This window comes from Artibeus jamaicensis, unplaced genomic scaffold, assembly GCF_021234435.1.
Source record: "Artibeus jamaicensis isolate MK-2021 breed Jamaican fruit bat unplaced genomic scaffold, CSHL_Jam_final scaffold_1964, whole genome shotgun sequence".
In the NCBI taxonomy this organism is placed as follows: domain Eukaryota; kingdom Metazoa; phylum Chordata; class Mammalia; order Chiroptera; family Phyllostomidae; genus Artibeus; species Artibeus jamaicensis.
Window position 1 is genome coordinate 24,621,500 of NW_026522030.1, and position 17,608 is coordinate 24,639,107.

A 17,608-nucleotide genomic window follows, 5' to 3' on the forward strand; every position below is an offset into this window, starting at 1 on the left:
TTAGTTTCTATGTTCTTCATGTACCCGTCTTTAAGTGAGGTTCTGTTGGAACAGAAAACAGACTCATAGGAAATTTGGCAGTTTTCAGATGAATTTAAGATTTTTTACAATGAAAATAAAATGATGTAAAATATGGCTTTAAGCGCAGATTAACCCAGGTGTACAGGTGACAATCTCCCAGGCATGGTCACTTTTCCTGATTGTGGTTGTGGCCTTAATCATTATTCAGTCATTTGGTCTTTGACCTCTCCTATCAGGATGGAAGAGAAAAGAGAAAACAAATTCTTCCTTTTCCAGCAGTGAGAAGTTGGGAATCGTTCCAGTCAGTGAAAAGTAAAATGGGTTACTTCAGGGTGTCAACTGCACTTCTAAAGTCCAATAATCGAGCCACACCACGTTGGGATTGGGGCTCACTGACAGCTTACAAGACTGTGGGACCCTTCACTTGTAGCGACATACTCAGTTTGGTGACCATGCTTTCTTCCATGTGACGTTTGCAGAGGGCAGGGACACTTGGTTTGGGTTGCTTGCTTGGAACATACTACTTACTGTTTGGGGTGGAGATGGTGTTTTTAATTGCACAGTAATACCGTCATTTAAAAACAGGTTGTCTCTGGCCCTGGCCAGGTGGTTCAGTCGTTTGGAGCATCATCTTGTACACCAATGAGGCGGTGGGTTTGACCCCCGGTCCGGACCCACACTTAGGCTGCAGGTTTGATCCCCAGTTTGGGTGCATGCAGGGAGGCAGCTGATCAGTGTTTCTCTCAAATCAGTATTTTTCTCCTCCCTCTTCCTCTCTCTCTAAAATCAATAAAAACATATTCTCAGGTAAGGGTTAAAATATTATAATAAACAAATAGGTAAGTTGTTCCTCATTTTTTAAAAATGAGGCTGTTATTTAGTACTTTTTTTGTTTTTTTACTCAAATAAGAGTTACAGCTCATATTAGACAAGGTAGAAATGATTTTAACATTTTACTCTTTTTTTTTTTAAGATTTTATTTATTTATCTTTAGAGGGGAAGGGGGGGAAGGAGAGCGGGAGAGAAACATCAATGTATGGTTGCCTTTTATGTGTCCCCTGCTGGGGACTGGCCTGCAGGGAACCGGCCTGCAACCCAGGCATGTGCCCTGACTGGGAATCGAACCGTGATCGTGTGGTTCGCAGGCCTGTGCTCAATCCACTGAGCTACACCAGCCAGGGCTGATTTTAACATTTTAAGAACCTCAGTCTCCTTATGACCATCATTTCCTTGTGAACCTGTTTCCTTCTAGTTCCTTTTCTAAGCACAGACATGAATGTATTTGAAGATTCACATGTCAGATTTCCAGTGCCTAGTGAAGAATGCTAAGTGGGCTAGAAAGGGTAAGGCAGGTTCCATTACATCAACATCATAGTAGGCACTAAACCAAAGAGCTCCACTAATTGCAAAAATGGTTTTCCAGCACTGGAATAATTGTGGAACTAAAAAGGAAAAACACCTCGAAGCCCTGTGGTTGCTTCCTAATAGAGAAGAAAGATTTCAGTTTCTTAACCTCTTGTTTTGCCCTCTGATACCTTCTATTTCTGGTGACTTCCTAAACCTGGAGTTGTCTTATTTTGTTAAGATTCTGTTTGCATTTCACCTACCAGTGTTGTCTTCTTCTACAGAGTGAGGCGACGGCGCGATCAGGAAGATACCCCGAACCAAAGACACCCCGAGAACAAAGAGAAGAGAATCAGAGAGGACCGAGAAATTCCAAACAAGCACCCAGAGAGGGAGGTGTCGGCAAAAGAGGAAAAGCCTGCACAGGGCACCCCTCAGAAGGCCAAGCCGGCCAAGGTCGCCGTCGATCCGGGGAGGGAGAGGACGCTCAGGCCACCCGTGGAAAAGTGGAAGAGACAGGATGACAGAGACTCAAGAGAAAAACGTTGTTTTATTTGTGGACGAGAGGGGCACATTAAAAAAGAGTGCCCGCAGTTCAAAGGCTCTCCAGGTATGGGCACTGGTCACGCTTTGATGCTTATGGTCCCAGCTCGAGGGAAACCTCTTGCTTAGAGCTCTGACTATTTCAGTTATAGTTATCTCTTTAACAAATCAAGGACTCAAAAAGATTTTGTCTTTAAGGAGCTAAGTTCTCCCCACCCCAAATTTTGATATTTTATAAATCTTAAACACTTATTCCTAGTTTTATTTAGAGGCTTATGAAAATCATTTGGTTGACTTTTTAAATAAGATCATGAATGAAACGAAAAGTATCTAAAGTAGTCAACAGTGGTTCTAATGGCAGAGGAGAATTATGGAGGATTTTATCCTTGGATTTTATCATTTAAACGTTTTTCTGCAATGAGCATGATTTTTTTTTTTGAGGAAAAGTGTATTATCAGTCAGTGGTTCAAAATCATAGCCATGCCCCTTTAAGACATTGGACCTGAATTAACCCATTGTATTAAATGGGTCAAATGTCCATTGAGGGTACCTTTTTAACAGACTGTTAAGAGTATAGATACCTTGTGTAAGAAGTTATGATGTATAAGCAATTTATACATTCATTTTTTCAGAACAAATCTGTGGATGTGGATGAAATATGATTAGTTTAGAAAAGAAACTTGGAGACATAATTTTTTGATTAAAATAGTAACTCCATTTCTGCCTCAGTTGTGTGGGTTTGTGCACAGCACACAGAAAGTTAGCCCTGCTGACAGTTGCCTTAAAATGTTCACTCGAGTGTTTATTGTTCCTGGAACACTAATACCTCTTCCCCCATTTTATCATATCAGCGATGTGGTATCTCTTTCGATTGAAGGCAGGAAATTTTAGACCGGTGCTTGTTTTTCCCCAAAAGAAGCTTTATATGCAAAGAACTACGATTTTAAATTAATAATTTATTTTAAAATAGGACTTAAAGAACTCAGACAAATTCAAATTCAGGCATTTGCCCTGATGTGGGACATATACCGGAATAAAAATTTTTTTATGTAAGAAGAAATGTGCTTAGGCAACATTAAAATAATAGCAGTAGCTAACATTCATTAAGTACCTAATATAGGTCAGGCACTATTTTAACTACTTTACATGGGTAATTTCATCTAATTTTTACCATCAGATTGGTGTTATTGATATCCCCAGTTTACAGATGAGGAAACTAGACAGTATGGATAAGAGGTAATGGAGTTGTACCAAAATTATTTTTGTAGGCTACCCTTCTGGGGAACTCAAGGTCTGCGTTACGAATAGCCGGAAGCACCTTGTCGCTGGGTTCCTTTCTGGCACAGCAGGGTGGTGAAGGAATGGCCCTGCAGTCCCCGGCATCGATGATTTCCTCCTCCCAGCCAGTACTGAGTTTTAATTAAGTTGTCTACTAGAGAAGCTCTCAAAACAACGAGTGATTCTGGCGGGTTGGAGCAGCAGCAAGTTAAAGGGAGAGGGAATGTCCAGGGGCGGTAGTGGGTGTGGTCCAGCCAGAGGGAAAGCACTAGGGTCATTCCCTCAGCAGTGTTTACACATTAAATCAAGTAGTCGTCATATTGTAGAACTAAAGAGAGGAATGGGGCTGGAGTGTGGTGCTTTTCCTCTAGTAGCAAAAAGAATTAGCTGCTTCTTCCTGTCTAAAAATTATGCTGCTCCCTCTCATTTCTTCAAATACATTATTATTTTGTCCACACAATATACTGAGTGGAGCTTCTGTCGTATGAACAGAAAACCTTTAAGTTTCCCGTGAACCAAGAGGTCACTGGTTCAATTCCCAACCTGGGCACGTGCCTGTGTTGTGGGTTGTGGGTCCCAGTAAGAGTGCATGCAGAAGGCGGTGCAATTGATATTTCTCTCCCACTCTTTCTTCCTCCCCTCCCCACCTCTAAAAATGAAAATTAAATTTCAAAAAATTAAAAGATCAAACTTAAAAAAAAAAGAAAAAATCTTTTTGTAAAAGTTTGAAAACAGGGTTACTGCTTTCCATTTAAAGTAGGAACAAAAAGTGCTGATTTCTTTCTTAGGTATGTGTAAATCAGATTGTGTATTTGGATCCCCTTCTTCACCTAGTCCTTTGAGACCAACTGACACATTTTTTCAGGTAAATGTAGCTCAAACCTGAGCAAGAAGGCCTTCTGCCATCTGTCTGTTCAGCAGACAGGCGCTGGGTGCTGGCAGCTCTGTGCCGGGTCCGTGAGGTGCTGGGCAGGCCCAGCCCTGACGCCCTCCTGGCTGACCCCCCTGCTCCCTCACTCTGCTCTCGACACAGTGTGGTGAGGGGCTGCTGTGTCCGGGGTGGCAGGGCGTGCTTTAAGGACCCCTGCACAGGTGTCTTGCTTTCCGATGAGCTTGCAAAGTTCTGCTGCCCACATGCCTAATTTCAGCTCTCCTTGGATATGGTTACGGTTTTAAAGCTGTTGCGGGTGCTATTCCTTTCGATTTTGTAAACCAGTGTATTTCATTTTTTAGGCAGTGCTTTTACATGAAGACAAAAAGAAACAAAAAACAACTATATTTTTGAGTCCCCAGTCAGGTATGTGGTTTAAAAACAACAAATGTGTGTTATTTTATTTACTGCATAGTTTACCACATGCCTTTTGAGACGTTTCTTTTGAATAGGTGGTTTTCACAGGGACTGGACATCAGAATCACTTGGGGGACTTTTAACAATACTGTTGCCCTGTCCCCACTTCGTTTCCTGGTTCAGAGTCTTCCAGGGGTCGGCTCGGGCCTGTGTGTTTTTTAAATGTTAGAGGTGATTCTCATACCATCCCTGAGTGGGAACCGCGGTCCTCACTGGTTGCCCCTCCCTGCTTTTTGTTTCTGCTTTGAAACGGCCACTGAGTTGTCGGCAGTGTAATCTCTTCGTGGAGATTGTTCACTGCACCAAAAGAAGGAAAGAAGGTGATTGTTGGTCAGACTGTCTCCACAAATATCTGCACCCGCCCGCCCACCCTCTCTGGGCACAGTGGGGGCCTGAACGGCAGGGGCCTGAACGGCAGGGGCAGTGCTGAACCTGCACAGCCCGGCTCTCGTTCACTTCACGTTGTCATCAGGAGAGAGACGTAAATGTTTCGTGTGGTGACAGGTGCTTAGAAATATAAAACAGGAAAAAGGACAGAGAGGGGTGGCCTCTCTGATGAAGTCACATTTAAATTTAAGCAAAGAATCAAATAAAAGGAAGGGGCAAGTTAAGGGGAAATTGGAACTACACTGTCAGCAGAACAAAGAACAGTTTCTGCCCCTCGGCGTCACTGCGTGGAACGAGCAGGCAAGGGTGGCGGCAGGTGAGGTCAGCGCAGGTGGGTCTGGGTCGTGCGCCACCCACTGACCACAAGTGAGGGCTTCTCTGTCTTTGGAAGGTAGCACCAATATGATTTTTGATGGGTTGGGTGACAAACTATGACAAAATGAATCGGAGATGACACTGATATTTGGCCAGAGCAACTAGAAGAATGGAGGCTGGATTTTCTACGCTGGAGAACACTCAGGAAAAGCAGATTAGGGGGAGAAAGAGCGTTTAGTTTTAGACGTTGAAGTTCGAGAAACCTGCTGGGTATCTGGGTAGAGATGCCAAGTAGCCAGTGCGGTATACCAGCCTGGTCTTGAGAGCGAGGTCCAGGCTGGAGATGGAAATTTGAGTAGCGTCAGTGTCAGTAGTGCCTGGAGGTCTGGGTCTGCGTGAGATCACCTGGACAGTCAATGGGGATGGAAAAGAGGAAAGCGGTTAGAGAGCTGGGCGGCAAATGAAGGAGACAGAACTGGTCGGTGAGGGAGCAGAAGCAGCAAGAGAGCTCTGTCCTGGAGTCCAAGTGGAGAAAGTGCCTCAAAGAGAGGGGGTGGGCCAGTTGTTTGGATTGCTGCTCATAGACCTGCTGCAGACAGAGAACTAAGCATGGTGGCAATGCAGAAGTCACTGGTGACTTTGGAAGGAGCCATTTCTTTGGAGTGAATGGGAGAAAACCCTGATGAGGGGGAGGTCTGGTGAGGAAGGCTGGCAGAGGAACCGTAACTTCAGCCGTGGTGCCGAGGGCCAGGTCCCTAGGTCTGTGGGCAGGTAAAAGGGAAGGGAAGCAGGGAAGCTCTGAAGGCTTTTTTCTGGCGGCTCAAAAGTGCTTTTGAGTGAGTACTGAAACCGAAGGGAGGAAATTGGGGCTGAAAAGAAAAATTAAGTAACGTACTAACTTTTTGGTGAGAAGGGAGGAAACTATAAACTTGATGCAAACATTCAGAGTCTGGCCTGCAGACATCCCTAGTGACTTTGCTTAGAGGTGTCTGTCAGTCGGTCTGTCTCTCTCTCACCACCCTCCTTTCCTTTTTCCTCTCCCTCATCCTGTTCAAAAGCATAGGGGTAAAGGAGGGAAGTTACATCAGCAGGCGTCATGTTTTGAACTTGATTGTATAATTTATGAGGAAAGTTAAGTTTTTGACATTTTAAAACTCCAATAATATAGTCCGACATTTTTGTATGCAATGTCAGACAGCCCACATCTTTTATGCTCAGCTTTTACATATCATATTATTGCTAATGTGCAAACAGCTATTTGCCTTTAGATTGGAGAGATGCCTGTGTTAGTTACGTGCAGACTGTGAGGAGTGTCAACAGTCTCTACCTGCACGTGTCAGAAATAGTGCTGCAGACCCTGGGCAGCCTCCTCCGCCCTGTAGAGGAGGGAATCCTCCCTGCTTCCCCCAGCCCGGCGCCAGGCGCCGCGGTTGCCCCCGGCAGAGCTAAGAAGGCTAAGGAATGTTTGCGTGTTTCTACTTGGGCTGTTGTTAACAAGAGAAAAATAAACGGAATTACTAAGTTATTTAACTATTTCCACTTCTCTTATTGCCAGGGTCAATGATCTCTAATAGATGAAATCATCTAAAAAGAAATAGGCATTTATTTTTACGATCTGCGAACTTTACAGTTGGTAGTTTTTTTAATGATTGGAGAAAACATTTGAAATGGCATCCGATCTTTCTACAATCAAAATTTCAAAGGCATGGGGATTGAGATTTGTACACAGAGTAAGGCCAGATAGTTCAAAGAGCAACAGAAATGTTCAAAGAATTGCCACCCTTACCCAAAAGAGGAATGGTGTGCATGAAAGGTAAAGATGCCCGAGGCTCAGTGAGAAAATTCCAGGGCAGCCGTTTCCTGGGAAGGCTTTGTCCTTGTTCTCAGTAGAATGCACGGACTCAAAAACTAGAGCAGTGCTACTGGGGAGACCCCCACACCCGACAGACAAAAGTGGAACGAGAGTGGGGCCTGTGGTGAGATGGTTTGACTGGCAGGCAGAGCAGCCGGGAAAGTTGGATACGGAGGGTGACAGGCCACCCCTGGACGCAGCCTTCCCCAGACGGAAACCTGTGGGAAACGGGCTCCAGCACAGCGTCTGGGACCGGTTCCCAGAGGTCCTCCGAGAGTCGGAGGGCCACGTGGTTAGCATATGTAAACAAGCCAAAAGACTGGTTATTATAAGCTTCACCCTTGAACAGACATTTCCAGAACATATGACACACAAAAAATACTGATTCTTGCCAAATTTAGATGTTTTACAAAGAATAAAATGTTTAAGAATATCAGCTCTGTAGTCAAGTTGCAGGGTTATGATATCTAACTTCATAATCTTGAAACATCTACTTAGCCTCCACTTGCCTCAGTTTCCTCATCTGTTCTAAGGGGATAATAATAACAGTAATACCTGACTTTGTAGGGATGTTGAGAAATCCATGTAAAAGCACTTACCTGCACAGAGCAAGAATAGAGCAGAGGTTTAGAGCGGGTGGCATTCACTGATGTTTCTGCAGGGATATGCCATCGTTGCTCCTGCTAAAGGTTTGCACATCTTCAATGTGGAATTTTATTATCATTTTTTAAGTGCTGGAGGAATACAGATGTTAGACCTAGAAATGGCACTGACAGTAAGTTCGAATTTCTCCAATTATCTTTTAAGTGAGAAACTGGCATTTGTACATTTTTAAGCAACTATAAAATTTTAAGTTTACTACAGAAAAAAATAACTACAATACCAGAAAACAAAAGTTATATGTGGTTAAAATCTATTGTTTCCAATAAATTAAAACTCTTCAAGTATATGACAGCTGTTAAGACTGTCAAATTGATCCACAATAATGTCACCCTCGTTATCTGTGTTATACATGTGAAATATCCCTACTGTAAGTAGTATTCGGCTTCCCCACCACTCTTCCTTCCGACCGTACTCTGCTCCTTCCACGTTTGCTGTATTGACCTTAGGCGAGAGCTCGGCGTCTCTGAGCTCCAGGTGTCTCCTCTATAAAATTGCAGTAGCATCATCTTGTCGCACTGGGTGCTGAGAAGATGCATCCAGGTGGTGGTAAGCACTCAGCCAAGTTCCTCTCCTAATACCTGCCTGCATTCCTTTCTATTCAGCAAGTACTTGTAGTTCTTAACTCATAAACAAGTTAATAGAAAATTTCATGAATTTGTTTGCCCTTCACTCTTACCTCCCCCTCCCCACATACACATGGCTAACGCAGTTCATTAGATGTTCAGTAAATCGTCTTCATGAGTGGTATACTCATTTTGAAGGCTAAATGTGGAACGGTTTAAAACATGAGCTTTCAAAGTCAGACATACTTGAGTTCGAAATCCAGCCCAAACATTTACTGGCTGCGTCACCTCGGCAGGTTTCAAACCTCTCTGTGCCTCAGTTTCCTTATCAATTAATTGTGGCTAACACCTCACAGGGCACTAAGGAGTAATTTCGTATATGTAAAGCCCATAGCACAACATCTGGCACGTACCACTCAATAAATTCCCACTGCGCTTGCTGCTGTAGTTAACAGGAAGTCTCCAACTTTGCTGAACTTATCTAACTTACAGGAAATATATAAAGGAATTTCTTAATACATTGAGAATGTGGAAATGAAACAATCATGGTTATAAACTGATTTAATGCATAAATTAATTATACTGGCTTAAATAAAACTATTCAGTATGAGAATCTCAAGAAACATTTTTTATCCTTAACCCTCTCCCATTTTTGTAAAGAAAATGATGTTTCTGAAGAAACTACATGTCTCTTCATTCATTCCATTTTAATCCCATGGTTTGAAACCTTAAAGATTAAAGGTGCTCTAAAGAGATGAATGGATATCTTTTCTCCCTCATGGTGATGTACACTTGCACATTTTTTTCTTGACCCAAATGTTAAAACTTATTTTAAAAAAAGAAGCTGTTTATGATAGTAAATTTAAAATAATAGAGGTATATTTTAAAAATTAGTGTGGGGGCTCTTGTTGTCTATGAATACAGAACATCCTTTTTCTACCGGGTATTCTTGATATTTCAACATATAATTGTGTTACTATTTTATTTAATCATTCCTGCTAAGGGACTATTTTCAAATACGTAATAGGTCTGTTTTCAAAACTTTTTTGCTTATATACTCTTCTACAAAATATTGAAAGTGTGTATTCCTTTCTATATTTTTAAGTTGACATTTAGGTTTTTCATCATAGTTGCAAAGCTTGTAATTTCTGGAGGAAGGAATATAAATACTGGCATTATAAAATACAATTCGAAATCAACCTTAAATGTATCAAATGAAATATAAGTATTATTGCAGAAATGTTATATCATTTTGTTTTTCTCCTTGAATACCATTGTTGACTTCCACAGAATTTCATCTTAAGATGATATGTTTTATCATATATTTCAAGCATTTTATTAATCAACCTATCATTCTTATCTGCAACAAAAATATTTATGTAAATTGCAATTTTAAGCTTTTACTAAGTTTCAAAGTATAAAAGTATAAGTTGTTTTTACAACTATTAGAACAATATAATTGATCAAAGCAAATGTTACACATTTTCATTCAAAATTACTTTTTAAGTTTACATACTAAAAATGACTCATTTAATGAAATAGGTGGGATTTCCCCCAATGCATCTGTGTGTCTTCAGACCAATGCTACTTACTGCAGGAGTGAAAACAGCATTCCTTATCATTGTTGTTTCTAACTTTGTTTTTGTGGTAGGTACATATGTAGAAACCTTAGTAGTCTTTATGACAGCAAATTAAAAATAGTAGAAATTCTTTAACAGTTTGGGAATAGAAGATTTATTGCAACATTGACTCTTAATTATTTTTCATTCATTAAATGACCAAAAGTCACATAGGATTGTATCATCAGAGATTATTTGTGATGATTATCAGCTCTCGGTGTAATTTTACAAAAGCTAAAAATCGGGGTTTTTACTAGAGGCGTTCACGTTTATCACAGACCATCATTTTGCTCGACTCCTTTCCTCTCCTTAGGTGTTTTCATCCCAGAGCGGTCAGTGTACCGCTTAAGGTCTGGCTGGTTGGGAGATGTGCCTGTCTTGTACGCTACAGCGATCTCTCACCCTGGGAATTGGGCAGATAGTAGAATTACGAAAGGAGAGTTGGAAAGAAAAATTGGTGTGATTCCTAGGGATCAGCCCAAAGCCTTGGCCTTGAAGGCATTGTCAGAAAGAATTCAGATAGAAATTGAGAGGCTTCAGTCAACTCACTTAAAACCCCTTTCTCGCTTTTCTTAAGTCAGCTCAGGAATACACGTACCCAAATTTGAAGCTCACTCTGAATATACAACACTATAAAGAATATTTGCATATTTCACTAGGTATATATCCTCAGGATAAATTCCTAGTTAGAACGAAGGGTTAGAGAGTATGCACATTTCAACAGCAGTATATCGATAACGCCAGCTTGTCATTGTTGACAGTGCCAGAGACTCATTCACAGCCTGTTTCCCATCCCCTCCTTCCCTGGAATATTGTGTTTTTGTCAGTCTGCTTGAATTTCTGTTATTACCATTGAACTCTCAACATTTTTTTACAGGTCTTCATTTGCATTTCTTCGTGTTACATCTTTTCATTAGAGTAGCCATCTTTGTTTTTAGTTCTTTCTACATAGAAATTCACTCATGCTTTGTCAACCCAGTTACAGCGTCCTTCACCACCTCCACCCCGGTTTATTTTTTCAGCCTCATTTATATTCTGTTTTGCCGTACAGGCGTTTGTTTGCTTGCTCATTTCTTTTAGTAGTTTGATCTCAAACGAACTTTTGGGTAGTTTCAAGTTATGCTTACACAATTTTATGAATTTCATGTTCTTTCCCCAGATTACATAAAAGTTTGTTCATACTTTATTTTTGTTTTGAAGTTTCTACAAGTATGCTGAGGTTTATTTTTATATATAAGGTGTTGCATGGTTAGGTAATACAGTAAATAAGATTACTGAAAAGAATGGCTTGTTAACATTTGGGGGAACATTAAAAGATACAGCAACTACCCATTTACTAGAGAATTGGCGTTTTTCCCATATTCTCTTTTCAGTCGTTTTGATAAAAGATTAAAATAGTGAAAGTGCCCATTCTCTGCCCCTCAGGCCCATTCTGTTCACATGTTCCTCTTCATCACAGAGGCGAGCACCCTTAGGAGCTCAGGTGCCCTTCAGTTCTTTGTTAAATGACAGCATTCTGTATAAAATCAACCTGCTTTTCGTGTCTGTTATTAACAGTGATTTTAAACTTTTATGCTTGTTCTTGTGTATAGATTTTGGATATTTTTATAGTATTCATCATATGAATGCAGACTGTTGTATATGTATCCATCATCCAGTAAACGAGCATTTAGATTGCATCTGATTTTTTTGCTGTTATAAAGTGTTCTGGTGAACATTCTTGTGTGAGTGCCCTTGAGCATGGGTGAGAGATCCTACAGGGTTTGTGTGCCCAGAAGTCACGTTGTTAGGTCACAGAATAGTGGTACTTTCAGTTTAGTTAGATGCTGGCAAATGACCCTGTAATTGGTTGAAACAGTTGCCACTCCCACCGGCAGTGTTGATTTTTGCATACCTGATGAGTGAGAGGTCCTTCAATGTTGTTCTAATGGATATTTTCTTGACCCTGGGAAAGCTAAACTACTCTTCATATGTTTACTGTTCAGTTGGAGTTCCTCTTCTGTCAATTTCGTGTTGAGATCATTTGCTCATTTTCCTGTTGCATCATGGTTCCCTTACTAATTTGTAAGGGGCCATCATTGCTTCTGAATGCTGCTCCATTATTATATACGTTCCAGGTGTCTTCCTCCACTGTATTTTTAAGATTTTATCCATTCATTTTTAAAGAGGGGAAAGGAGGGAGAAAGAGACGGAGAGAAACATCAACGTGTGGTTGCCTCTCAAGCACCCCTACTGGGGACCTGGCCCACAACCCAGGCATGTGCCCTGACTGGGAATTGAACTGGCGTTCCATCCACCGAGCCACATCAGCCAGGGCTATATTTTCTTTAATATCTTTAAAACTTTGTTTTTCCTATTTAGATATTTAATACTTATGGATTGTGTATAAAGGATGAGGTAGTGATCCAGTTTTTTCCGCTCATGTGAAAAGCCTGTCCTCAATACTTGGTGTAGTTCGGAATATTGAACATGTGTGCCTGTAGACTGGTAGGCATCTGTGATATAAATACCGCAGTAGAGTTCACTGTCTGTCAGGGGTGTCCAACCTTTTGGCCACTCTGGGCCCCAATGGAAGAAGAGTTGCCTTAGGCCACACATTAAATACATTACAACACGTAATCACAAAAAGATGTCCATTTTCTAAGTAAATTTACAGTTGTGTTGGGCCACACTCACAGCCCTGAGTGGGTTGGACACCTCTGGTAGATGATGCCCTGCTTTGAAAAGTTTGGTTTTGAGAACATAGTTTTTATTTGCATACTTAATATGCTTGCTTTAGAAAATGGAGGCAGTATAGTTAAGTGAGGTGAAATAAAGACCATTTATACTTACTCCATTCAGAAGCATTAACTACTATTTAGATTTTGGAGGTAAAGTCTTTTCATCTTTTTACATCAGTATAATGATAATTTAACATTTATTGAGTACTTTCTGTGTGCCAGGTACTATTTTATTTGCTTTATATGTATTTTTATAATCTTCATTATAATTCCAAGGGTATAGGTATTAGTGCCCTGATTTTACAGATAAGGAAAATAAGGCACCAAATACAGGGGTGGTCAAAAGTAGTTTTACAATCGAAATACAACTAAATAATATAATAAATAATAATACGAGAATAAACTGTTTTTGCATACTCACAACTGTAAACGTACTTTCGCCCACCCTTGTATATATAATTGGTGGATTTTTTTCATGAGAATGTTTGTTTTTAATTTTTATTTTATTTTTTTAAGACTTTATTTATTTTTAAGAGAAAGGGGGAGGAAGAGAGAAAGAGAGGGAGAGAAGCATCAATGTGTGGTTGCCTGTCACGTGGCCCCTACTGGGGACCTGGCCTGCATCCCAGGCATGTGCTCTGACTGGGAATCGAACCAACAACCCTCTGGTTCATAGCCTGTGCTCAATTCACTGAGCTACACCAGCCAGGGCTATTTTGTGTGTGTGTGAAAATACCATTCATATGGGTTTATAACCTGCTTTTTTTCCATATTATTAATTCTATGCATAACTAGTATTGTGTTCATAATATACTTACTCAGATCACAAGTTTTGGACACACACTATTATAAGGTATATGTGAATACTCAGCAAAATTTCTACCCACCTCTTTGTCTTTCTTCTGATCTTCCTTTAAACAACTCGTCGATCAGAAATTGGCGTCTTGTTTTAATTTCCATGTTTTGATTACCTATTGATATTGAAAATTTTTATCTACTCATGCTATTTTTTCTCTTTCATATAGTGCTTGTATCTATTGTTCATCTTTACTGATTTGTAAGTTCTTTTCTTGCTAAGCATAGCAAGCCTTTTTCATAAGTAAACCATGTAGTGATGTGCCTAGAAAACCCTTCCCCACCCCAGGATTATATAAACATTCGCTACTTCTTATACTTTCACTCCCTAATACTTAATTCTGTAGTTCATTCGAAACTGAGTGGGGAGCAAGGGTGTGATGTGAGGAAGAAAACGGACTTCTTCCTCCTAACCCCCCGAATTACTCACTTCACACAGTACCCGTTACCGAAAAAAATCCTTACCTTCTACCATTGATTTGAAATGTAACCTCCTGTACATAATCACTTAAACATTTCTCAGTTTTCTTGTTTCATCCATCTAGTTTGTTTAAACTCCAGAACAAAAAGTATTAATTGATCTGTATGTGGTTTTAATTAGTAATCCTCATTTCTAAAACTATTAAAATGATGTCACCCGGGCATCTTCTCTACATTTAAAAAGACTTTTGACTAGGCTTACGTTTAACAGATCACGTTCCATATCCTGTGTACTTTTTTATACTGTGCCCGATTACCCAATTCAAAACAAGCAACCAATTCCAGTGGGAAAAGTTCCTGTGAGTAGCAGTAAGAAGTGATGTTATGGATTTTGCAGTGAAGTGAGGCTTATTTTATTTATGTCGGGTTTTGTTTCTTCCCCTCCTCTAGGTAGCCTTTCCAGTAAATACATGACTCAGGGAAAAGCCGTGGCGAAGAGGACCCAGCAGGAATCATGAGGGAAGGAAAACGCAGCGTCTGAAAGGCCACTCGGGCGTCCTGATCACTTGGAAAATTAGGTTTATTTCACAGGACACAGCAGCATAGATCAAGCTTCAACTCTACATTGAAGGGAAATGTCAGATTTGTTTTTTAATGAATGAAATTCTTAATAAGGAAAAAAATTTTAATATAGTCTTACCTACCACAAATCCTCATAGACTTAATGATTTTAATAGGAAGCCATGATGTTACGTATTTGAGCCAGGTTTAAAAAAAACAGTGGTAACTATGGGCCAGTATTCAGTGAATACAATTTCATGGTTTTTAATTCTTTTCAATTCACACTAAAATGGTGTGTTGATAGACCCCAGGTAAATGAATCCTTTCTTTCCTATACATCTCCCCCCTTTTTTTGTTTTGAAGAGGGGGCGTTATATTTATTGTTTACTGAATCCTCATGGGAAAGTGTGTCAAATATGTGTGAACTGCTACTACTGTATGTACAATTTACAAGCCTTGTTTTATTGATATTTGTAGAAGTGATAACATGAACATGATTACCCATTTATGTGAGTCTTCCATGGATGAGCAATGTCAATGAGGGGATTTGGGTTTTTCCCTCTCTAGTTTTAATGAAGTTGACATATCACTATTATGCTCATAAAAATGAAGTGAGGAAAACAAGTAGTCCTGTTTGCTGCTAAAAAACCTTTTCAATGGAAAAATAAATAAAAGCGCTTTTTACTTTTTACGATATTCAGAAAGTAGGGTGGAGAACTTCAAACAAACACTCCCTGGAGATTAAAGAGGCAGTCTCTGCCGATCACAAGTTGGTCGGCGTCATTGCGGGTCTGACTGGAGCCCTGTGGAACTGTTGTGGAACTTACCAAGCCCCTCGGAAGTAGTACATGGTCAGAACTATGCTTCAGTTTGATTCTGAAATAAAAACCAAATTTTTACCTGTCATTTTATCCACATCCCTTTCTAGTGAGAGTCCTGAATTTGATAAGGAAACTAGATCTAGGAGTAAGGGCTGTCCAGATCCACCCCTCTTTATCTCATGCTCCCTTGCCTGTGCTCACGGGACCTGGTGTTCACTGACACCCACTGGGTGGCCAACACTGGGAATTGCACAAATAAGGCACAGACTCGGGGGGGTAAATACATTAGAGAGGGGGGGGCGGAGGGTGCTTGCTGGGCAAGCAATTCCAGATAGCAGAGAACTCCAAAAGTGTACACCCAAGGCCCTTCTTTTAAACACACACTGAAAAAGATGCTTCTGCTAAAGAAGAATCATGTGAAAATTAACTTTAGAATTGGAAGCTGTTGTACAAAGAATCCGGGGTCACTCCTTACTCGGTTTGAATGAACAGAAACTCGTGAAGTAAGTGAATTGTGCAACTTGAGCTGAAACTCTTGCTTTACACGACTTTCCTCAGCTGCTGCTCTTGCCTTCATGTGTGAAAGTGAACTTGCCTGGGCCTACAGTTCTCGTCACACTTCCTGGGGAAAGCTACTGGTGCTATTGTGTTCTGGCATTAGAGCAGAAAAGTCTAAGGCCAGCATAGTTTCTGTTCCTCTGTAGATTTTGTTTTTCTGCGTGCATGGTTCTGTGTACTTATCTCCAGTTTTTGTGTCGGTGACATTTGTCTGAAATGAATCCAGTGTACCTCCCTCTTGATTTTTTTTTTTCAAAAATACCATTGTCTTAGTATTCCTCTCATCTTTTTCCTTCATGCTAGGAAAGCTGCTCAAATTTCATCTCCATGTGACTGGCTTTATTTTTAGTGTCATTCTGCTATTTGCTGTTTCAGACATAAATTATGTCACTTGACATCTAATTTTCTTGACCTTTATCCAACCTTCCTTTTCCTCTGTTTATTTTTTATTGTCTTTTCATAGAAACCACGTTTTCTTACATACTTTTAAGGATGTTAAAATTCTCCTACATTCTATTCTGATTTCCAAATCAGAATTCTGCTAGATTCTGATCTAGCAGAATCCCCCACTGAGCAGTAGATTCTGCTCAGTGTATTATGCCTTTTGGTTCTAGTCCGTCACACTGGGTCAGTGGGACCAGTATTTGACCAATATTTGCCAGCAGGTGTAGAGAATGGATTGCCCTTGGTTCTGTGCTCCCTTTATCTGGATGCTGGTCACAGCCCCCTCTCACCACCCCCTGGGGACAGACACATCTCCACGCATGTTCCGCTCCCGGGGCGTAGCTATCTTGTCAGTGCAGCTGGCCATCTCAACATGCTCTACAAACGCCCCACTGCCGGGGTTCTCCTTTTCTCTTTCTCTCAGGAACAAAAAATATATGAAATCCATTTTTATATCCCCAGTCAATACTTACTAATCCTTGCTCAGTGTGTACAGTGTCAACAATGTACACACTTGTTACTTAACTGAGATATCTTCAGTTTACTTTTCATCTTAAAGTGTATTTCACCGATGGTGCTATTTTTAAAATTTTTTTCTCAAGTAGAAAAATGCAGGTAAGTAGGTCAAAAGGGTTTGTAGTGTTAACAGGCCAAAAAAAGAAAATGTTGAAAAGCAAAAGCAGAATTTAACACCCCCCCCATAAAAATGTGAAGATGTCCTCCATGCTTTTTTCTCCGAAAGCTGGTGTGTACAGACAGCAGTCGAGACTAGCAGACTTCACTGTGAAATTCTAGACTTACTGGGGGTCTGGCCCTGCCAGTTTTCTGGCCGAAAGTGTGGCCCTCCCCGTAACCTGTTGGCCATCCTGTCTCCTTACCTATGCAGCGAAAAGGTACATGCCCTTCTATAGCATAGTACGGATCAAGTGAGGTTAATAGGAAAAGATGTTTTAAAATGTCTAGGACCCTGAAACTAATCCCAAGGTGCAGTATTGAGCAATTCCCCGTAGGAAGCTTTTCACCTATTAGTGAAAAGCTAAAAATGGTTACAGCTTGCAATCTTCTTCAACACTTCCCACCCCTCCCCCACCTCATTTCAACACCACACAACAGCTGCTGCTCTGAGATAAAGGAGTGCACATGGTTTGGTTTTTTTTTTTTTAAGATTTTATTAATTTCTAGAGAGAGGAAGGGCGGGAGAAAGGGAGAGGAACAGTAATAGGTTGCCTCTTGCACACCCCCAAGTCGGAGGTGGCTGGCAACCCAGGCATGTGCCCTGACTGGGAATGGAACCAG

General features: G+C 40.7%; 1 protein-coding gene across 8 annotated transcripts in view; it reads left to right on the forward strand.

Moving 5' to 3' along the window:
• The window catches only part of TUT7 (terminal uridylyl transferase 7), a 52,576-nt gene extending 37,181 nt beyond the window's left edge, over nt 1–15,395 (forward strand). For 6 of the 8 annotated variants that reach the window (XM_053656195.1, XM_053656200.1, XM_053656199.1 and 3 more), the window contains exons 26-29: nt 1,650–1,975; nt 3,975–4,051; nt 4,420–4,483; nt 14,379–15,395. In XM_053656195.1, coding sequence (XP_053512170.1) covers nt 1,650–1,975; nt 3,975–4,051; nt 4,420–4,483; nt 14,379–14,446 — 535 coding nt within the window. In that variant the 3' untranslated portion in view covers nt 14,447–15,395. The remainder of the gene's footprint in view (nt 1–1,649; nt 1,976–3,974; nt 4,052–4,419; nt 4,484–14,378) is intronic. The other 2 variants (XM_053656201.1, XM_037159875.2) reach the window with 2 other exon arrangements.
• Nucleotides 15,396–17,608: the final 2,213 nt, after the last annotated feature.